At 39.5% G+C, this 24,602-nt stretch overlaps 1 protein-coding gene across 2 annotated transcripts in view; it reads right to left on the minus strand.

The window, feature by feature from the left end:
• The window catches only part of GALNT18 (polypeptide N-acetylgalactosaminyltransferase 18), a 211,073-nt gene that overhangs the window by 65,006 nt on the left and 121,465 nt on the right, over nt 1-24,602 (minus strand). For both annotated transcript variants that reach the window (XM_039725019.1, XM_039725018.1), the window contains exons 5-7: nt 8,885-9,068; nt 7,775-7,972; nt 4,910-5,024 (exon numbers count right to left, since the gene is read on the minus strand). In XM_039725019.1, coding sequence (XP_039580953.1) covers nt 4,910-5,024; nt 7,775-7,972; nt 8,885-9,068 — 497 coding nt within the window. The remainder of the gene's footprint in view (nt 1-4,909; nt 5,025-7,774; nt 7,973-8,884; nt 9,069-24,602) is intronic.

The following is a 24,602-nucleotide window of genomic DNA, read 5'->3' on the forward strand; positions in this document are numbered from 1 at the left end:
CCACTACTCCCTCTCCATGCAAACAGTTCCACAACACAGCAGTTTGGTGAAAAATCCCTTCATCTTCTTCGTTCCTTTCCTGACATTTCTACCTCTTGGCACACCAGCCTGTCAATCTGCCTAACAAAACAGTTTGTGAGGCAGCACGGTAAATCACTAACTGATTAACATTAAATTAACCCTGCATTTGAAAGAAAATAAAAGTTTACTGAAGCAGAGGTGTTCAGAAGGCCGAAGGTGTGGAGCAGACCACTGTGCTGGCAGGGCCAAAGCACTGGTGAGCTGCTGCAAGAATTAGAACCGAAGCATGGCAAGGAGAAGGAGAAAATGTAACCCAGTGTAGCCTATGTGCTGTGAAACTTCACTTGAGCTTGAACACTGTTGGTGCAGTTTAACATTATCCTCATCTAAACCCAAAACACAGCACTGTACCAGCTACTATGAACAAAATTATCTCCACCCCAGCCATGCCCAGAACAACTGTGCAAAGGCTTTCCTTAATAAAATCAGACATCTATTTACATGCAATATAGTCATTGTTTCATGTAATTTATGGCCTGTGTAAGGAACACTGACAGGTAAAATCGCTGGAAACTTCTAGGTAAAGAGGAAAAAGGGTAAAATGTTTCCATATAAATGTGGAGATTTGGGGCCAAGTGGAAGTATCTTCACTTGCTTGTGATTAACAAAAAGAACACTATCCCAAGGACAATATTGTAAGAAAGATCTCAGGTGAGAAACAATCAGGATACACACACACTGTGGACTGGAAATGGCTGGAACATGTAAGTTTCTATGCCCCAAATGGGAGAGACTCACTTAACTAACAGGTAATGAAAAATCATGATCTCAGAAGTATGTTGGGGGGGGTTAAATAAAAAACAAGATAAGTAACACCCAAAAACACATTAAAAAACCCCAAACAGCAAACCAGGACCCACCCCAAAAGTAACAAACAAATAATAACTCCTGGAATTTAAAAACAATAGATCAGAGAGAGAGAGGCATGAGAGACTTCACAGCTGCTTGCTTTGCCACAGAGGGACCCTAATGTATGGAAAATACCCCAAAGAACACTGCTCAAATAACTCATTTCTCCATCTCTGTTCATTAACTCCATTCCTCTAGTTCTCCACCATCAGAAACAGCATCAGCTTCACAAAAAGTCTGCAGACAAATCACCAGACTAGCAAGAAATGAAGCTATTAATTTCACTACAGCAATACACTGTACAGGAGTAGTGTGCCACACTCAGTCTAACTATAAATGCAATTTTCCTCCTGGGTCAGCTGATGTAAAGTCCTGATATACTTTTTAGTTGGAACAAGACCCAATCCTTTTCCCTTAAAGAGCTTTTTATTAGACCTTCTAATAGATTTTCCTCTTACCCACTTAACAGGGCCATTATATCCTTCTGAACACAAATTCATCTGCAAGCACAAAGTCTTTGTGACACACAGAATTACTCTAAGTCAAAGACCAGGCTTGCATTCCCATGACTCTGATGATGACTTAGTCTGGGAACTGAGGCAAATCACTGAGTATTTGTTAGGGCATCTCTAAAAGTGTCACAAATAACTTGTAACAGATATCTGGGAGTTTTATCAAGCATGTAGGTTGATTTAAAAGACAAAAGAATTGCTACAGGGTTGCTTTTGATAGAAAATCTTCTTCTGACTTCAGTAGGAATTGGAAGAGGCCTTTAAGAAGCCTACTGCAAACTAGACTTAAACCATCCAAAGCAGAACCTCACTGAATGCATCCAATTGCAGAATATCTGTAGGGGCTTCCACGGCCACAAGAACTGCTTGTGCAGGCACAACCCAGAAGCTGAGCCCAAATGACGCTGAGAAGCACCAGCCTTACACTCACATTCTTTTTCCACTTTATGGCAGTTACCAACACAGTCTCTGCTTGGTCACATGGATAAGAATGGGATTCCAATTTGGCCTCTAAATGCAATCTGATAATTTAAAAGCACACTTAAGTCCATTCAATTGGGAATGATTGAACAAAAAACAAGCCCCACTCATCCAAACCTGAATTTACAAATATGATGCTTCTTCACAGTAAATGAATCTTTTAAAATCCCAGTTAAAGTGACTGAACTGCTCAAAGAGGATTCTATCAAATCTTGCATCAACCAGCCTGCTTTTTTTTGTCTTATGGGGCACATAAATAGATTTACAAGAATACATTTGGTCGACGTGTAAATAAAGAGTTTCTTCTAAGAATCAAATGCATTCATGTTTTGAACTCATCTGCCAGCTTCTAGCTCAAGGCAAAAGATCTCTATTAATATTTATTTAGTAATATGTGTTTAGTATTTTACAAATGCTGTTACAAATCCACAGACAAGGGTAAAGATCTTAGAAGTTAAAACACTATTCCAAATCAGAAACCGACAGAGCTGAGTAGCAGCTCTGAAACAAATTCAGAATCAAGAGAACAATCCTCCAAAGTCCTTTTTTCTATGGCTTGTTATGGTTTACCAACAATGGATACTTCAAATACAGTTTCCAATAGTTGGTGGTTTTCTTGCACTCATTTAACACAAATAACTAGATATTTGTGCAGATGATGAGGAGAAAAACATAACTCCTGGGTGAGGAGAGCGGGAAAAGTCTCCATTTGTCAGGGTCTAATTCCTCACAGTAGTTTTACACCTCTGGAACAAAATCAGTAATGTAAGAACACAGGACCATGTTCTACTTACTGTGTTTATCTTAAACAGGTAGCTCAAATTATCCTAACATGTGCTATTTCTGCAGTCAAAAATAAACTCTCCAATTCCTCTAGATGTTTGCTCTTACAAGCTTATGCATAAAATTTCCCTTGCAGGTCACTGTGGACAGACCACTGTCCTGTCTCCTTGTCCAATATCCTGAATGATAATGCTTTTTATGCAGCAGAATGCTAGAAAAATCTAGATACTCCTTAAAAAAAAGGAAAATAACAATAAAAGATGAGGTGCAGTGAGTAATACATAGTCACAGATTGGAGAGCAGCATTTTAAAATGGAAACATTATTTATTGCACTAACATTGTAATTATAATGTAGTGTTTTGTAGAACAATGACTATTTTGATTAAGGCATTGATCATCGGCCCCAGAGTTGAAAGTGACACAAGTAATCTAGAGATGTTCCAGTGCCCAACCACCCTCTGAGTTCAAAACCTTTTCCTGATATCCAACCTAAACTTTCTGTGACACAACTTCAGGCCATTCCCTCAGGTCCTGTTACTGGTCACCAGAGGGAAGAGATCAGTGCCTGCACCTCTACCTCCCCTCGTGAGGATATTGAAGACCACAATGAGGTCTCCCCTCATGGAGTCTCACCCTTGTATGAGCTCACACACACTAAGGATTGTGAGAAGAGCACTAATAAACTATTAAACAATCTGTTTATTACAGCTCTGTAATTTGTTGTCATACAGCCAGATCCAAGCCAGCATAAAGGCAGATAAGGCAGCATATATTTTGGTACCTTGCACTGTACAATCTGTTACAGATGAAGGTATTTTATGTAGGTCAGGCACTGCTTCCCTGGAGACAGAGAAAAAGCCATAAGGAAATCAGAGCAGTGTCGGGCCTTATTCCAGTGATTCAGCCTACTCCAAAATTTCAATTCTGTATTATGTACAAAATTTCAATTATGCAGAGATTGTGTCTCTCTGATCTTGTCTATCAACATACCAACAATCAACTCTTCCCAGGCGAAGTATTGCAGACCAGCCAGGGTACATCTCATCATGCAAACCAAGAGAAAACTCCTTGCATTCACATGGAAACAATAATTTTTTGACAGTTGTAAAAAGAACAGGAAAATCAAAGTGACGTTAATTTTCACCTCATTGCAACACTGAGCTGCAAAATAAGTTTTTGGGAGCAGAAGGCAGCTCTCTGCCCTTAGAGTGAGAACAGTGTTATTAAAGGAAGCAGTCTTGCATTTTCTCTCTCCCTTTCCTTAAAAAAAGTGCTCTTCTGTAGCTGAAAGGGGGTCTGTGTTTCACTCTAGCTGAAAAAACTCCTTAAAAGGCAGAAGAAAAAGAGTTCAAGAAACCAGAAATAAAAATTAGTATTTTTTGTTATATCTTGCTGTCTCCGGAGATAATTCTATATTCTTACTTACAGTAAGTTCCTTTTATTTTTTTTTGCTATTGTACAACAGTATGTTTTTATTCTGGCAACTAAAAGGCTCAAAACACAATGTAACTTTCCCTTACATTTCCTAGCAGGGTTCAGAACATAGTTTTATAACACACCACACCATTTTTCATTACCATTATCTACCTAAGAATTCCACTCTTATCAAAAACCCGAGATTTTCTCAAAGAGAGCAGAAAGGTATTTAGCTGTGAAGAGATATAGAAAGAAGTATACAAAGCACACACGATACTGCATTACAGTAAACAGGTGAAGAGTGTACAATGGAAAAAGAATATATATGCACTTATGCACATTATGAATACCTTAATTCCCTTCCACCTGGAAGGCAACATAAATGCCTCCATATTCTACTTTGCTCCACAGTGATTTTCCTAATTTAAATCAACCAAGCAATCTAGAATAGTTTCTCACACATGTGATCGGAAAAACCTTTCTCCTTACCGAGTCTGGGATCACAGGTAAGCAGGGAGATTTATCTATCAACTCTGCAAAATTCTAGCATTGTTGAAAGAACAATCCTAAATTCTGTTCTTCTACCCTTGTCCCAGATTAAGTTCTGTAGAGAGATCTATTGCTCTTTTTTCCCTCCTCTCTCCTCAAATAAATTTACATGTCTGCAGAGCTTTGGATCTCCTTTTCATGCCATCCTCCATGTTTTGGACTGCTTTCTCCCCCTGCAATAAGAAGCAAGCTGTATTTTAAATGTAAGCCACCAGTATGGGCTAATTATTTTCCTTACCCTGATTCCGAGCTCCACATTCTCTCCTCCATATACTTCCATGCCTTCATCCAGTAATCCAATCTCTTGGAAGTATTCTCTATCTACTATGAAGCATCCAATCAATGCAGGACTTCTGGAAGAATAAATAATCAGCAACCAAAATTAGCAGATAAATTATGAAGAATTTTATTATTCAGACACAGATTGTATTTCTCATTGCTAGGTAAAATGATGCAGCAAAACAGATTCTTAAGAAAGTATTTCTCAAAGAGTTTTATTGAGCCTTGCCTTCCAATATTCCTAATTCTAAAGTGAAATGAACACCATTGAAGGAAATTAGAGTTGAATTATTGGACATAAATATTCACCAGAACACTAAGGATTTCAGTGCTAGTAGTGTGAGATCCAGGAGCCCCAATTTTGTTCCTGAGGCACCAGCCAGGGTAGTCTCTGTCCTTGCTAAGTCCTCAAGTCTCTTGTCTGTGACAATTGCAAATGATACCCACTGATGTGCAGTTCTGTGTGTTTCACCAGAAGCCAGGTTCAGCTAGAGCTAAAAAACTTGTGTCTGTAAGCTTACCTAAAAAAGAGGTTATTTCTTGAATAGGACCATCCAGATAAGATTTTTTTTTTAATACAGAATCAAGAAAAGTATGCCTTTACCAGCATAGTGTAACATTAGTCCATTGTCCTGAGCCAAATCTAAACACATCACCTGGCTTCACTGGATCAGTAAGCTCTATTTATGTCATGGTGTGAACCAACCAATTCTAATGAGGTGAGAGTTCAGCCACAGAGGGTACAATTTTACCTTATGAGTGGAGAAGGATACAGAGTCATTTAGCCTTTTCATTTTTCTCCTACCTTATAATCCACAATTTCAAGAAATAAATATGTCTTTTCAGATTATTATGCTGCTATCAGGCACTCTGGTAATGACAGGATATTAATTAGCAATAAAATCATCCTGCTTTTATTGAGAGCACTCAAGCTACAGCTAGTGGACACATCTGCTTTCAAACAGATCAGGCTATCTTAATCACAAATTGTACAGTTCTACAGTAATCTATATATTAATGCCTCCAAATGCTACAGTACCTGCTTTATAACAATGAAAGACCATTTTTGATGTATTTATTAATGAAGAAAATAGCAGTTAACATCAATACAAAACTTACGCTTCTTTTATGATAATATGCTTTTGCTTTTGTTGTTGTTTTTAAGTATTTCTCAGTGAACCTGCTTCCCTTTGCTATAATTCTAGAAGGCATGATAGAAACCATCCATCAATACACGTGGCTTTGTTTGTTGGTGTGTTTGTTTTAATTATCCAACACACACACGTAGCATATTACACTGAATTTAAAAAATGTGCCTGGGAAAAAGCTAGAGAACAAACCTGAAATTCATAAAGGACACTCACTCCCCAGTCCTCATATGGAACAGCGTTTGGGGGTAAAATGGAAAAATATATTCACTGATTACTTTGTGTTTCAATACGTTTAATTTTAAAAATCATAATAATTACTCTATAAAATTAATCACAGGATCACAGAATGGCTTGGGCTGGAAGGGGCTTTAAAGATCATCTCATTCCAAACCTCAGCCATGAGCAGATACATCTTCAAATAGATGAGGTTGCTCAGGGCCCCATTCAGCCTGGCCTTGAACACGTCCATGGATGGGACATCTACAGCTTCCCTGGGCAACCTGTTCCAGTGCCTCACCCCCCTCACAGTAAAGAATTTCATCCTAATATTTAAAGTAACCCTGCTCTCTGTCAATTTGAAGCTGTTCCCTCCTGTCCTATCATTACCTACTTTTGTCCCTTACCAGCTTTCTTGGAACCACCATTTAGGTACTGGAAGGTGCTGTAAACCTACCTAGAGCCTTTTCTTCTCCAGGCTGAACAACACAAACTCTCTCAACCTGTCTTCAAAGGAATGTTTTTCTAGCAGTAACAGAGTTCATTAACAGCAATAACTATTTCCAATGATGTGGAAATTATCACCCCTTTTTACATTTTTCTGTGGCAAACCTGTTCATTTTTATCTCCTGCTTTCCAATTCTAAGTCCTGTTCATGGGTCAGTGCAGTTCAGAGAGTGTTAAACTGACAGAACCTGAGAAAAGTGCCTGCCTGTAAAGACAGAGCTACTGGATGAAAAATAGCTGCCAGTGCTATTTGAGGTTCTGCTTTTCAGGTGGTGAAAACAGCATTCACACTTTCTTTCTGCAGGGAGCTAGAGCACAGGTACCAGTGACCTCCTTGGAATGAATGTGTATCTACAGGAAAGGCCTGTAATCTCAGCAGAGCTGCTCAGTGGGTTCAGAGGCTACTACTCCTCTCCCTGAGACAAAGGTACCAGCCTAACAACACTCTGGGCATCATAAGAAAGTACAGACCCAGATTGTCCCAAAGCAAGGACCTGATACAGCCTTTGCTGCCAGTGTCAGTGACCAGACATTAACTCCTAGGACACAGCACGGCTGTACACCTATGTGACAACATTATAAAGAATACAGTTGTCAGATCAGCTCTGCTTATATAATGTAACTGCAAAGAAAATTCCATTTCTGGCCTAAAAGCATTAAATTAGCAGGCAAGACATTTGGAGAAAGCAGTGCTGCTGAGCAGCCCTGCCTACATTCCACTTGGGCAAGAAACCTGTTTAAAAAGATCTACTGAAAACTAAAGTTTCCTTAAAAAACCTTTAAAAATATCAACCAAAACCAAGAGTTTTCTTGATGACTGTGTAAGCATCAAGGACATTTAGGTATTTGAAGTTTACATTCAGTAAAACCTATTACACAGCTGAGCCCACTCACCCCCTGTCACACCCAGGAGAGCTTTGCCAGTGACACTGTAATTTAGGCCACATTACCTTATTGGAGCAGTTGTGTTCTCGAGTTTCCACCAGGACTTAGGAGGGTTCAGATACCGGCACCACAGCTCCCAGTCAAACCCTTGTGCTGAGAGGGGATACTCCTCTATTTCAAAATTATCATATTTAATGTTATCAAATGATGGAGAAATTACTCTTTTTCTGTTTTCTTTTATCCTGGTGAGCACTGGTTCAGCCCTAAAAAAAACCAAAAAAACAAAAACAAAAAAAATGTTAAGATAATACTAATACAAGCATAGCACTGATGGAAATCATAGAATAGTTTGGTTTGGAAAGAGCCCTTAAAGATTATTGAGTCCACCACCAAACAAAGAGCTAATGCCATATTTTTCAGAAAGAAAATTCTAAAGCTGTCACCCATTGAGAGCCCTCTCTGCTTCGAGATGGAGTTTTGACAGTGCAGGATTTGCCCCAAAATGATACACTGCAACATATTTTCTAGCATACCCTGTTGTTAACCTTGATTTGAGCTGGTGGATAGAAGAAATGTGTATCTGCATATCATAGAGCATTTATACCCTTGCTACCAAGTAACGATAACTTCAGGCTCTCAACATTATCAAGGACATCAGGATCACAGTTAATAATAGATCTGTCCTAGAGACAGAAGCTCCTGCCTTTTTGACATCATTTTTACTTAAGGAGCAAGGAAGATATTCAATCCAGACTGAACAAGTTAAAATACATTATTTTAGTTATGTTTACATTTGCAGAGTGGCCAAAATAACACTTTGTTTACACTGCAGAACATAAAGGAAACATAATATTTTTTAATGAAAAGAAGATACATTCACCCTCATGGACAAAGGGCTACATTATTGGAGGAGATTTTTAATGTGTAGTTTTCTAATATGGTTTAACTACATTGTAATTAGATCAGCACATTACTCAAACCATAAAAATGGATCTAGATAATATTAGACAGCACAAACAAATTTTTCCTGCTTGTGTCCATGATTATGTCTGAATTTTCATGAAAAAGCTCAGAATTCTAACTCGCCCTCTAAATGCAAGAGGAATGCCAGTCAGTAATTAACACCAGTGCTTGGAAAAGGTCCCTGGGTCAGAGAAATTGAAGGAGGCACATACCAACCCACATTGAATTCCACGTGGGCATCGAAGAGAGCAACGACCGGTGCTGTGGCTGCTCTCCAGCCGCTGACCCGGGAGCGGATCAGCCCCTCCTGCTTGCTGTGCCGGACAACCTTGATGAAACCAGGCTTGTGGGCATTCACCTCATCGACGTACTTCTGCAGCTTCTCCTTGAGCTCCTCTGTAGAAGGGGAAGAGTTAGGCGTTAGCAAGAAATGTCAGCTTGACAAGATGTAAAAATCTGTTCTTTCTGTCGTAGATGAGCAACCCCCATCTGGGGAATAATGTGCTCTGACTCCATGATTCCAGAAGGCTGAACAAATGCTTTATTAAGCTATATTACATTACACTAATACTATATTAGAACTATATTAAAGAGATACTAAATACTACTAAAGAAAAACCCATGATGGTCTCAGACAGTCACAACACAGCTTTAACCAATTGGCCAATCAATCCAAACAACCCTCACCAGTGTCCAATTAAGAAATCAAGCTTGGTAAACAATCTCCATAACAAATTCCACATGTGCCAAACTACAGGCACAGCAAGTAGATAAGAATTGCTTTCTCTTTCTTCTTTGAGGTTTTTCACTGCCTTCCCCAGGAAAAATCCTGCTAGAGAGAATTTTATCTCTCTCTGTTCAGAGAATGTGGATACCACACTTTCAGTAAAACAGGAGTAGCCTTCACACAGCTACTCAGAATTCTCAAATAGTCAGTCCAGAAGGAGGCAAACAAAAAGGAGGCAAACAAAAAGGAGAAATACCATGAATTATATAGCAATAAAAAAAAAATAATTCAGATATAACTATTTAGCCTACATGACTGCCATCAGAATCCTGGCACTGTTTTACAGTAACATGCCACAAAATGAAGTGTCATAGCTATATAAGAGCATATTATATTACTGTAACGATAAACAAGACACCTGTCTTATATTTCCAGGAAAAAAAAAAGCCTAAGTATTTTCCATGAACCTTCTCTAGCAATATTTCAAGAAAAAATGAGAAGAATCAAATGCATTATTCTTCCTCTTTCCATTTTTCTTTCTCAACTTTGACAACTGGTTTCTGTCTCGACTAAAAAATTCAACAACTTTTGCTCGTAGTGAAAGCTCTAGAGAAGAATCATTCCTAATTAAAACACAGTAACTCTTAGATCAACAGCTATTGTATCTCTGGTTTAAAAACCACTGCATGAGAAAATACAATATGTGGAGTATAAACATTGTGTTCACAATTGTTATTAACTGAAAACACTGTTCAGTTTATTCTTTATTAGCACTCCTAGGTTCTATTTACATTATGGTATCACTCAGAATTCCCTTTGTGACAATGAATTCCCTTTATTCTGAATCTCTCACAAATCCAGGAATGTCTTTTGCTCTGATGCAGAATATTGCTCCTGTGGCTATAACGCTATACTGGGCATTATCAAATCTGCATTAAAGCTCAATGCTGACTGTGCAAACTTGAGCAAGCCACTTAACTTCTCCTGAGGAACAGATTCCCCAGGGAAGTGGTCACAGCACCAAACCTGCCTGAGTGCAGGAAGCGTTTGGACAACCCTCTCAGATACATTCTCATGTGAATTTTGGGGTGTCCTGCCATCAAGCCCAGACAGCTTCTCAAACCACCAGCCTTCCAGTCTGGGAGCTGGTCACCTCAAACAGATCTGGACAACTGGCATGACAGAATGGGTAATGGCACAGGAAATTAAAAGTAAGCACACTTTGTGAGCCACATTAAACATTCATCCTTGGAAAGGCAGGTGTGTCCTCTCTTGAGCTGACAGAAGAACAGAGCTCATCATGTACAAAGACTCCTAAAGTTCATCCCTGTTGTAAAGACTCTTGGACATCCACCATGTGTGATGCAGCTGGTTTCTCAGGCCTCGCAGGACTGTGCATGCCATGTACCTTTGTGTCAATGAACTCCGCATGAAATGAGAATACCACAGAAAAGTCCTGATACTTACAGGTTTTCATAAAAATAAGAACTAAAAAGAAATAGTCTGCTGATCATGTCCATCACAACATTTATACTGCAGCAATATTTTAGGAATTGATTGGATATATTACCAAAATTTTCAACATTACATTGCCAGTATCTATTTGTTTGTCTGTGACTGCATCACCTGGAATAAACAATAGGAGACACATAGCATAGAGCACTCTTCCATTTTGTATTAGACTTGCTGCTTATTGATCAATATGTTTTTTCTCCTTTATGAAGTAAAAAAAAGCACATTAATTTCTTTCATGCTTGTGCCAAACCACATATTCTTACTGCTTATCCCCTAACACACAGAGATTTGTAGCAAGCACAGAACTATCAAACCAACCACTAGCTAACAGCACATTAAATTGAAAAGAAGACATTTATGTTACTGTAATTCTATGCACCTAAAAATAGTACAAACCCATTCTCTATTCCCAAAATGCAATGCTGCAGAGGGTGAATGTCAAAACATGAGGATTAAAGCTCTGTTCTTGGTATAAGTGGCTGCTCACAGCTTTGCAATACGAGGAGGCTTTATTTGCCACAACAATGCAGCATCCACTGAGGATAAAAGATGTGAAAGGAAAGCAGACTCTAATCAAGGACTCGAAAATCAGTAGCCTTGACAGAGTCATTGCTCTCTCAGTCACTCTATTTCAGTAAGTGAGCTATTCTTACTCCTGCCTTACACATTTCCTAATGTGGACTGACTTTAGAAGCTTCAGTAAACACAAAATCTATTTCACAGCTAGGTGTAGAATGGAAAGAGATGGAAATGGAACAGAACCCAAACCTTGGCTTGCCACCAGCATGACTTCAGCTGCACATTAGAGCTGTGACACTTACTAGGCAGTGCACACTTCTGATTTTCTGGTTACACTGCACTCTTTGCAAATGAAGTGGATGGCCTGAGAGCATCTCAGGGGAACCCTGGAGGCTTACCCGTGATCAGTCAGCATGGAGGAACCATCCCCTGGGCTTCAGGATCACCTCAGGAGACAGAGCAGTAGTTTGCAGTCAGGCACTTTCTGGCCTTTGTTATTTAAAACAGATCAGCTTTGCTCTGCAAAGGCAGAGTGCTGAGCAGAGCATTATGTGCACCCTTTGTCTTACAAGACCTATTGGGCAGATTCTCCCAGAAGAAAAGATAAGGCTGTGAAAAAAACTGATTATTTTCACTCAGCCACACGACAGAGACAACATGCTAATGAAGTTTAGAAAGTCAGAATTTTGGAAAACACTTTAGAGATGCCCTAGCAAAAGAGTTGAGTCAGTTTTTTCCCCATGCATTCCATGTCTTCCTGAGTTTTACATAAGAAATCTGAGTTCAATTGTATTTGACAGTTTTAGAGCACCCAGTCCAACTGTCCTGAATGATGGGACTCTCCCCACAGAACTATTCATACACTTTGCTATGGCTCTGATGGTCTTCAGCAGTTTCATTTTAATCTAAGTTTGGGGTTTTTTTTTCCACTTCAAGATATGTTGCCTGAAAAATGAACAGGCTTTTTCATTAATTATTGTGCTTCACAGCTTTACGTCACCATAGGGAGAAGACAAGGAATAAGCAAATGTGTCATCTTCAATACACTGTTGATTTAGTGTCTAATTATGGAAACAAACAGGCTTATAAAGATAGATACATTTGCCTTTCAGCGCAGAATCTCTCAAATAAGGACTCAATTTGACTAAGCTGAATGAGGCTCTGCAATTGGAATGAAAGAGCAGCCATATATGGAATGGGAAAATGGCACTTGGGAATGTTGCACTCTACCACCTGTCTCTACATGGTACAGATGTCTGGAGAGCACAGCACAACTCTCCTCACAAACGCAGAAAACATAATTAGTGTGCCATAATTATGTTTAATATTAACATAATTAAGTTGAAACTCTTCTAAGAGGTTGTTTGTTTATTTTTAACAAATTGACAATGATTTTGTTTGTCAAGTTCTCCTACTCAGTATGACAAAGCAGTGCTAAAGGATTCACACAATTTTACCTTTTTAGGAAATGGCAGAAACTGGACAAGATGGAGCAAGGAGCATGAGGAGTCAGAAGGCATCAGCCACCCCATTTTCTAGAATGGAAAACTATCATGCTTTTCATCCAGCTGTATGAAGTGGGCTACCTTTTGTAAGCCTCTGTCCCTGCTAAACTGAGAAGTGAGCAGGCTCAATGCTCAGTGCTGTCAGGTGCCTCAGCCCCTTAGTGTCCTACAGCAGCTGTGGGTCTAGCCCCAGACTTCAAATTTCAAAGTAATTAATACAAACAGCCTTGCCATAAATAAGAAATTACTGCTTCACAGCAATGGAGAAGGAGCTTGAAGAACAGCTAATTAAGGCCAACTTTCAGTAACTTTCATACTTTACCATACTCCCACTCTGAGTGCTTGAATGAGTTTACATCTCTCAGAACAACCACGTTTATGAAGCCCCACACTATGTTTGGCTGAGACATGCATTTTACTGACCCTTTTCTCAGCTGTAACTTTGCCAAAAGAGCTAAAATAACAAATACATAAATAAAACACCACTTATAACACTCTGCATTTTCTAAAGCCTAAGAGTCCCTGCTGCTTTGGCCCAGCAATGCATGCTACTGCCATCTCTGCAAACCTTCTGCTTTTTCTTTAGGGAAATATTTACTTTCATGTCAAAGGCCCCGGAATTACCATGTCCCTTTTTACCTGGGCCCTTGGCACAAACATGGCTTCTTTTACTGTGAAGGGAAGGAATTACTTTTCAATACAGAACTAGGTTGAAATTAGCAATTGGCCTCCTTGTGCCAAAAAACATTGACATGTTATATGAAAGGGGTAAAATCCTGCCAATTCATTTTTTAATCTCTGTGTGTTCACTGAGCTGCCTAGAAGGCACACTCTGGTCCCTAGGTAAAGAAGAGTGTAGGGTATTTCCTTGGATCATAAAGAACACTTTTAAAGGCAAATCATTACAGCACCTGCAAGAACACAGCAGGAGTTTATGCCTGTATTTGGAGCCAAGAGACTACTGGTCAGCTTGCTTCTGGCAAGGATCCCAGAGCCTTCCTGAATTGGCTATCCAGCAGGTCAGAACAGGATCCACTGCCCTGCAGGAAGGCGAAGCAGTCACCTGGCACAGCTCAAGAAGTTGTTTCACCACAGGGGCTGCTGCCACATTGGAAACGTCTATCTCATCATGTAAATCTTACTTCTGCATGAAAGACCAGTAAACTGGCAACAAGACAGCATTCACACAAGCCAATTAATTATAAACCAAGGTTCTTCCATCTTCTTTACCCAATTATTTTTGGCTCTCAGGAACAGGAAGAGCTGCTTTTCCAACTTTAACATGTATTAACATAGCTAATTTACTTTCTGGGAAATAAAGAAAGCCTGTTACAACAGGTTTGCTGCAAAACCCCTCCTCTCTTCCCCCTAAGTCCCTCTGTAGGCAACCAGCCTGAATTCATGTAATAACTTGAATTTGTGGCAGCAGCTAGGCATATAAGAGAACCTGTTTAGTTGCACTTTATCTAATAGGATATGCGGATTACATCACTTATTTCATATGCAGCCCAGTGCTTCATCATTTTTATTTTTCTTACCTCTGGTCCCTTATCTTTCATGCTTAAGTGATCACCTCTCATCTCTGTAGCAGAAGCAGATAATTCCAAATGGAAAATATTTATAACCAGACAGAGGCATGTCATTTGTAATGCACATGTGTACAGAGAATGTCTGCAGCAGAGGGTAACAAGGCTCAAGCAGATAAGGAGGGCCTGCTGTGCACACGTATTTAATAGCCCTGTGTTATCTGGTAATAGATAAACCACCCAGGGGAAATTACCAACATGATGCAAGGAACTGATCTGGACAGACATCAGAAACAAGAAAGCAGTGGAGTCCTTCTCCTGCACTCCCATACCTAACTTGCACTGTTGACAGAGATGCATAGTCTAATCTCAGAAGTTCAGGCTACCCACATGTAAAGATAGAGAATGTAATGAACTTTTACAGTCACAACCTTTGCATTCAGCAAGCCCAAGTCCCAGCTGCTGTCAGACCACCTCAAGTCTACTAAGATAAATTGCCTACAACAATCTATTACAGCTCACATCTTGGATTACAAGCCAAGGGTTTCTTTAGCACATGAAGAGCACCCTTCTCCCACAGTAAAGGCAGGGAAAAGAAAGAAATGCATTTCCCCTCTTACCGCCTCTTACCCCCCAATTTTTTCAATTGCCCAGGAGAATCTATACATGGGAATGGGAAGTTTTCAAGGGGTTCAATAGGGGCTGCTTTGATCCATTCTCAGCTCCTTCACAAACATCCCTCTGCATTTCACTGAATCCTCCTGTAAGGTCCGGGGAATCCTACAGCAAAAGGACAACACACAGCAAATAAATCCACCTCAAAACAGCAACTGAACAGCTTCCAACAAAAAACAGGCTTTACAGAAGAAATCTGTGCCAGCAGCTCTTCCTTGAGCCATCTAGCAGACACGTTCACTACTTAGGTACATTTTGTTTTTTTTCTAAATGATGCATATCTCCAATCCCAGCCATGAAAATGGGATACCACACTTCAGATCATTAAGTCCTACACAGAAATATTGCTGTGTCTTAATAAATCCCAAAAAACTATGGAAAGAACTATGAAAATTATCTTTTGGAAACTCTGACAGATCAACACTCTGTTATGGAGGAGTGGGATACAAAAGAAATAAGTATTACAGCTGTTATTTTTTATTACTACTAATCTTCTGGGGTAATGTCTTTATTACAAGGGTTGTAAGTCCCTTTTATTTCCCTTCTCTTGTTTATTGAGTATTGTTTGAGTATACATCTGTGTTCACAGTGCTCAATTCATGTAAGGTGTATCCCATCTCAAGGATCACCAAGCCCACATTATAGCAGCAGTGTCCCAACACTTTGCAAAACAAAGACATAAATTGAGATGCCAGATGAATCTCCAAGGTGACACCAGAAATTGCAGAACGGGAGGAACAGAACCTAGATCTCCCAAATCCCAGGGCTGCACATTATCACCACACAATTTCCCTAAGGCAGTAATTCTGCATTTTGAGCTGTGGCCCATATGGAGCCCTGAGATTTCTGATTCAGAGCAGATTCAGGAGCTCCTCCACATCCCTGTGCCAGAATTAAGAGGCAGATGATATCTGGGATCTTGCTAATATCAACAGAAATGCACTGCACCAAAGGAACCGAACACTGCCCTTCCATCCCACCAACAATGGGAGACTCACATGGTTACCTCTGAGTACAGAGCAGGGCTTACTATAGGGAAGTGTTAGCATTTAGAGAGGAAAAGAAAACAAGTTTCCTCTCAGGTGAACATTCCACCTCTTTAAGAGGCAAGGCAGCACTAATAAAAAGGCACAAAATGTCTTTTCTTAGATTGCCAATCAGGTGTGCACATGTGGAACATGCAAACATAGCAAAACACAGAACAGGGACTTGCCAAGTGCTGCCACCAGCTGCCACCAGCCACACAGACAGCAGAGGGACAGAGGCTGCCATCTATCCCTTCAGGGCCATACCTAGAATCCTAGAAAGGTGCTTAAATTTCAAAGGATCTTTGTCCCCATTACATTTTCAGGAAAAATCCCTTCACCGGGATTTCTTTCCTGGGAAGCTCGGAAGCCTCAGAGAAAAAGGAAAACAATATTATCTGATTTGCTTCTCCTGTGTTTTGCTGCTTTGGAATGTGGTTTGGAGATTGTTTATCCAACAGGTGATTTCATATAAATTGTTTTTAGTTATTGCCCAATCACAGCCAGTCTGTGTCGAGGCTCTGGAAAGAGTCACAAGTTTTTCATTAGCATCTTTCAGCCTTCTGTCTGTATCCTTTCTGTATTCTTTAGTACAGCATTCTTTAATATTATATAGATAATAAAATTATGAATTAGCCTTCTAAGAACATGGAACTCAGATTTATCATTTCCTTGCCTTCACTGGGGTCCCAGAAAATACAACAGATCTTTAAATACAGAGCTAATTATATAAACTTAATGTTTCCACTCAATGTACAGATTGCTGGATGCTTGAATTAATCTCAGCAGGAACACTGTCCCACTCCAGCTTTCAGTGCTTGACTGCTTCCTCTTTAGGGGCTGTTATTGCATGGATCATGGCTACAATAATGTGACCACAACAATGAGGGCAGGAATAAACACTATTGCTGAAGTCAGATACTTATATCACATCTGATGCAAGAATCACTTCTGATGTTTATTTGGATACAATAGTTTTAGAAGGGGGCTGTAGAGTGAGAGGCACAACAAGCACCAAGACCATGCATTAGAGCTGACACATTGATATAACACGCTGCTGGAATAGCATCAGCCAAAAGTCTGAGTTCATAATTTCATTCCTTGGTATTCCTGGATTCATCTGTAAAATGACCTTTAAATGTTAAAAGAAGTGCTTGAGAAATGCATTCTAGTCCCAGCTGTTTCCAGTAATCCAAATGGCACCTTTTTTTTTTTTTTTTAATATACAGCATTTAATTCTAAACTATTTCTTGGATGTGTATGGAAAATCACTATTCAGAAAAGAAACTAAATGCCTGAACAGAGCCAGATCACACTGTTTAAATCAAGAAAAAAACAATCTAAAGAGCACATTAGAAACCTCTGTACTTTCATAACCATAAGATGCAGCAAGCTGCTCACTCTACTGTAAACTGGATAAATAATCCTGACTGCAAGAAACAGCGTGGCACTTCATGTTGTGGTTACAGGTTCACAAGGAAAAAAAACATGCCAATTAAAACACACTAGTCCAAGTGTAACTACTTTATTTCAGGAGCAGATTCTGAGGAAGTTAGTCACAAAAAGTTGCGCTAAAAATGGAATATGCAAATACTCAGAACTGGATGAAACAGAGCTGCTAATATTCCTCTCTGGATCAAATCTCTCTTTGAGAACAGGAGTATAAAAGGAAGAGGAAACAGAAAGCAATCACTGAATACTTGCTAGGAGGGGACCTCTGCAATCCAATCCTTTACTCCAAAAAGGTCCAAGTAAACAATATGAATAGTCACTGTTAAATAGTTATTTAAAAGAATGACACAGAGCACTAAAAGGTTTTGATTTGAATAAATAGGACTTAGCATTGCATACCATGTCGATTTTTATTAAAATCTTACTTGATATCAGATATTATAATCTAACTTTATATTTGTTGCATAGAATCCCTTCCCTGGGAGCAAACCAACATGCACAAAACCTGGGGATACTATGAAAGCATTCTCGAGGGTCAGGACAGCAATAACAGTATTTCACAGAGCCTTTTTCTTTAACCTTGCCCAAATGTAGAGTTACATGTGGTAGCTTTTTATTTTGACTGAATGACTCTTGCTGTACCAGACAATTTCTGCACATCAGATGCAAACTCTTCTGTCCATATTCCAAGCCAGAAAGATTAATTTCTTGGCTGCCAGTGATCACGTTGTGTGTGACCTGCTATTATCTTCTCCTTTCAACGGCCACTTGCAGAATAATGCAATTCACACAGCAATAGCAATACAGCACCCAATCCACCAGGGAGAAATACAGCCTCCCTGGGCAGGAGGGCTCTTTTCAGCAGATGGGGCTGGTTCACAAAAGGACATGTTTTATATCAGCAGAGCTGCAGATACAAGATCTTTGTAGCACAAGATGTTTCTGAGAATAAAAATGAAAGGAAATTATCCCAATATGAGCAAATTTGGTTGTTATTCTAATAGCTAATACAGCAAGTATTATTGCCTATAATTAGTATTATTTACAGCCAGAGTAGATCAGGTAATACCCCTTGCAGGTAAAAATTTAAATGGGAAATACTGGAGTCACTGAAGTCAATGAAAACTTCTCAGAAAACACTGTTATATGTCCAGGGCCTATCATGGGGCCCCAAATGCAACACCACACCTGATGTCACTGCAAGTGCAAGTTCAAATCACACCTTTTAAGACTCAGCTCTCACATATCCTCTTATTTTATCATACTGTCTTGAAAACTTCTTCCAAGCACTATTTATTACTTGCACAGCCACCAAATCCTGCTCACCTGGCATAAAGGGAAGGAGCAGGACCTACCCCATCACCTTCTAAGCAAGCAAAGAGCTGCCTTCACAGTGCACTTCCACTACAACCTTTCGAGGAATGTGACCCCTGCAACACTGCCAAGTTCATTTGGGACAGCTTGGGAGGCAGCTACTGTGCTATACACGTCATGGCTTTTAATTCACATCCTTCTGAACAACTTGGAAGCCACAACTGCTCATTTTTGAAGTATGGATACAGATACAAGATCTTTGTAGCACAAGATGTTTCTGAGAATAAAAATGAAAGGAAATTATCCCAATATGAGCAAATTTGGTTGTTATTCTAATAGCTAATACAGCAAGTATTATTGCCTATTAGTAATAGGCAATACAGCCAGAGTAGATCAGGTAATACCCCTTGCAGGTAAAAATTTAAATGGGAAATACTGGAGTCACTGAAGTCAATGAAAACTTCTCAGAAAACACTGTTATATGTCCAGGGCCTATCATGGGGCCCCAAATGCAACACCACACCTGATGTCACTGCAAGTGCAAGTTCAAATCACACCTTTTAAGACTCAGCTCTCACATATCCTCTTATTTTATCATACTGTCTTGAAAACTTCTTCCAAGCACTATTTATTACTTGCACAGCCACCAAATCCTGCTCACCTGGCATAAAGGGAAGGAGCAGGACCTACCCCATCACCTTCTAAGCAAGCAAAGAGCTGCCTTCACAGTGCACTTCCACTACAACCTTTCGAGGAATGTGACCCCTGCAACACTGCCAAGTTCATTTGGGACAGCTTGGGAGGCAGCTACTGTGCTATACACGTCATGGCTTTTAATTCACATCCTTTTGAACAACTTGGAAGCCACAGCTGCTCATTTTTGAAGTATGGATAAAATCCAAGTCGTTTTGACACCTGTAAATCCTCCATACAAATCAGAAATTATTTGATTTGAATGCTGTAAGAATCACAGGGTTTGTTTCCATCTACAGATAGAAACGGTTTTTTGGAAGAAACAACTATGAACATTTTCAAATTAAAGCAACAAATTCAGTCTTGCTTCTTTCCTAGCATATTTGCTTACTCCTTAGGAGTAACACAATAATGGGATGGTACTATTTGGTACCTGTGGAAAATCTCTAAATCCAGCACATGTGATCTCCAAGAAAACTGCTTATTACACTACTGTATCATCCACTGCTTCCTAGAAATCCTGAACTCCAAGTCTTAAAAGAACACAGTATCATAAAATTTGTATCTTTAAATATATCACCATGTAGCAAATAATTCCAAGCCTTTCATCAGTTATAGAAAATTTCTTTGCAGGCACCTAATCATAATCATTCCATTATTTCAAAGGACACATTTGTGAGTTAATTGTTATATTACAACTGCTTTTTATGACCTGCCTTTTTGCATCAGAAACATGGGAAGGACAGCAGCAGCAATCCTTATGGTTTCAGGAAAAATAAAACGGCTAGGCATTAAAAATAACCTAGGTAGTAACTTGAACTAAAATTCAACATACCTTTTCAATTCAACACAGGAACAGCATTGATGTTAGCATCATATTGCAGTCTGGGAAAGATTTGTTTAAATCCTGCTTGCTTAAGTCATATGTCCACTGCTTAAGTGGAGTATATTATTTTAAAACTAAAGTATGTTAATCTGACTGTTAGTATGCCTCCCATCAGGGTGGAAATCTTGCCTGCATAAAACATGCACACACAAGAGCACACACCACCCCTGCCTTTCCTGCTCCCTAGAAGCAATTGGCAGTAGAGCCTTTTTTTTTACATTATAAGCAGTTGAAGTGTATTTTCACTGCACTGAAGTAAGACAGAATCCCACCAGCTCCAGCACTTGATCCTGGATTTGCACCCAAGTGAGCAGCTGGAGGCTCAGGTGAGTGGGCTGCTCCAGGTTTCTGCTTTACTCTGCAGGTGGCTGGAACTTCAGGGAAGGACAGCTGCTGCTGTGGACAATGGGAAGCAGGCTGGACTGCTAGTTCAAGTTCTGTTTTTGTCAGCAAAAGCAGAGCTGGTTGGGCTGGCTGAGACAGCAGGAGGAAATACACAGCAGTTCTTGACCTGCTGCCTGGCATTCTGGATCGGTCACACACTGACACCCGGCACTGCCAAGGGCAGCACTCCTGGCATGTGGGGGTGAAGGACACAGAAAATGGACTGACATCAAAAACAACTCCTGGGCACTGAAATGCCTCACATCCTGGGAGATCTCACTAAAGAAAAGTTCCACAGGTAGTGGATAGTGCCTCAGTTTAACAAAATAATTTTAAAAGCGTCTCCATTTTTCATTAAGTATTAGGAAAACAAGACTTGAGGAGAATATTCTTGAATTATAGTGCCTCCTGCTAATATTGAGATATATTACACCAGGTTTGTTCAGCCTTTCTGGTAGAATTCAAAATAATTTCAGTTTGTTTCCTTTCTCTTTTTTGTAATTTAATTTTAGTCCTTTACTTAAAAATTTACCTTCTGAAGCAAGGCTTGAACTCCTGTGGTCAAAGCAGAGATACTCTTGGGACTCATCAGTCACTGCCCATTAAGGACAACTCAGGATATGTGAAACTGATTGTTCATGTGGAAAACTATGCACATGGGCACACGTATCCAGGCCCTCCTCCACCAGTTTTCAAATAGCTTCATTTTCTCAGTAAATTGCAGCAAATTTAAATTACTTCTATAAGAGCTCCCAGCTTAAATTTTACTGACATTATTATTTTTTTACACATTAAAATTCTGAATCCTGACATAGACATTAAATATTACTTGGGAAATTTAAAGGGGTTTTTTTCCAAGTCATCTTTCTATGAAGGACTGTTAGCATTAAGTACTACCTGTATCTTATTCAGCCAGCTGTGCTGTAGTCTGTATCTTTGCAGAAAACCTACCAGACTCCATTTATTATAGATATCCAGAGGCTTGAAACTAACTCCTATTCAATTCTTCCAGTATCCTGTTTGACCTTTCACTGTGAATAATGATTTTGCACAGATAATGGCTAATTTCCTTGCACAGGATTTTATTTGCAATGATTTGCAGTTTGATTTGCAGTATATCCACATTTTTCAGAATAGTTACTGCCCGACTTCTCAGATTTAAACCCTTTAGCATCTTCAAAAGAACGCTTCCTGAACAGCTAAATTTGTAATGGAATTCCATTATTCAATTCCCTCCATCTATGAGCATTACATTTCTACCTTGTCTGCATACTGCAATATGTTGCATTGAAGACAACTTTGGACAGGGTAATGATCTCATTTTCCTACATAGCATTCATCTCAGTTAACCTCAGAGGGTTTATATAGCTATATTCTTACATCACAGGACGAGGTTGCTTCCATGGGTACTAAACTCAGAGTTACAATTAATATCCAGACCTCAAAAATCCTGGCAGCATTTATTCCATAAAGCAATTGCAACAAGCTTCTTGAGGCGTGTGGCTCTTCCAACTCCAAGGCTCTCACATCACCCCCACTTTCTGAACCTGTTCTATGTTAAGTTAAAAATGTGTAAATTGTACCCTACACAGCAAACACAGCAATCCTACAGACACTGAGAGTGTTAAGTGGCCTAAACAAAGTCTAATTAATTTCTTCCTTATGTCTTCTGTATATACGACCCAGGATGCTTAAAGCAAGGTTCTGCTTATGGAAACAAGACAAATTAATATTATTTGAATAAATCACATTAAGCACTAACTTTTTTGTTTCATAGCAGCAGCACATAGATAATCCAGCATTTTCCACATAGGAGCTTGACATAAACATAAAATCAAATGCAGCCACTCGCATTCTGCACAGTATTTTTACCTGAGAGATTTAAAGATTCCTCAGAAGAGCTGCTTCAAAAGCTGTTGTCAAAGGAACTGGCAGGGTTTGCTACCTGAGCTACAATAGCAGATAAGCAGATGTGAAGAACCTGAACCACATGCTGCAATTCCAATTAGGGAACTCAAATCAGGAAAATAAGTAACTCCAGTAAATGCCATAAACAGAAGACGACAAAATGTCTGAAGAGGCAAATGAAAAGTGGTCACAGTTCAAATACTACAAATTGGAGACTAGTCAATGTTCCTCTATTTCACCACAGACAAATCAGGAGAAGCAGGAGGCTTCCTAATATCTCTTTGAAAAACATGGCAGGTGAGGTTTTTTCTTTTTTATATTTTTTTTATTACCATCCAGAAGAACAAAAAACTCAAATGTACAGCAAAAGCAAATAACTTTCTGAAAAGCAAAAAGACTACCAGCTTCTAACAAGAAATTATTCTCAGTCTTTTTGCTAAGGTGCACATGAAAGCTTATGTCAAGAGTTCTTTTTTTTTATTTGCTATGTGAGTGAATCTTCTTGGTAGCTGAAAAGCTAACACTGTATGTGTTAATTGGAAGCATTTGTGAAAGCTAATTAAAATTGCTATGCTGCAATCGTGCTTCAGAAAAGGTTTTTTGTATCAAATCCTAATAAAGATTTGTTCATCTTGTACATGCCTTATTTAATCCCTTCAGGTGGAAAACAAAGAACATATCAGTCGTATCTTAGCAGAGAGGGAGTCAATCCAAAGACATTAATTAGGGAGCATGGTACTAGTTATCCCTGGATAAAACTCAAAAGCATGCAATACTAAACCACACCACCACTGATTCCATGTGACCATTCCCTAATGAATTCATCTCCCCCATCCTTTTGCTCTCATCAAGACTATCCTTCCCTAAGGATGTGAAATGGACCTGATATTTGATATGCACTAGCACTCACAAATCCCTCTGAAACCAGCTTGGATCAAATGTATGTAAAATTCATGAGTAGTTGGATGAGCTATGTCTTCATTTCCTCTTGGCTCCATTTCCTCCTCTTCCACACATAACACCTATCCTTATCAAACGATGACTTATTTTTCTCCACTCATCTGCTACTTCAATTTTGGAATCCATTGATCCCATTGGTTTGACTCGCACTGTAATGAACAAAACCAGCAGCAGAAGCAGGGAACACCTCTTGAAGACTTTTCACTGAAATCCTGCCATTCTCTTCACTAAAATCCAGTCATTTCATCCTCTTCATGAACACTTTGTGTTTCACTACTGCATGACCCACCACCATTAAAACCTCTCTGTCTGAAAGTCTAAAATATCCATGATCTCAGTGTTATCACGCACACATGACTGGGATTTGCCACTCAGCAAGTGAAGACATCCTGTGAGGATAGGGCACCACGACCTCCCAGGACAGAGCCACGGCAGCTCCCAGCACGTGGAGCACTGTGCAGATGTGTCACTTCTGGGAGCATCTTGGCTGAGCATCTTGGGCATGGTATCAGGGGCAGGTTGGCGGAGCTCCTTGGGGCATGGTACCAAATCCCCTGAGCCAATTCATGCACAGTTACCTCAAGTCTGCTGTCATGCAACTGCAGTTCAGTGCCAATATGGCATTCTTAAAATACTACTAACTATTCTCTTTGAGTCTGTATTTTAATAACCAAAGTATTTTAGTCATATGAGAGGTTGTTCTGGAGCTCAATCCTTTTAATTGTTGAAGAGAAGGCACTTCTACAACTCAACATCTGGCCATCAGAAATAATTGTATGAATTAAGATGACAAGAGCAGCTTTGGAGAGACCCATTCAGCATCTGAATTAAATAAATACAG

This window comes from Passer montanus, unplaced genomic scaffold, assembly GCF_014805655.1.
Source record: "Passer montanus isolate IOZ18808 unplaced genomic scaffold, ASM1480565v1 scaffold54, whole genome shotgun sequence".
NCBI classification, from domain to species: domain Eukaryota; kingdom Metazoa; phylum Chordata; class Aves; order Passeriformes; family Passeridae; genus Passer; species Passer montanus.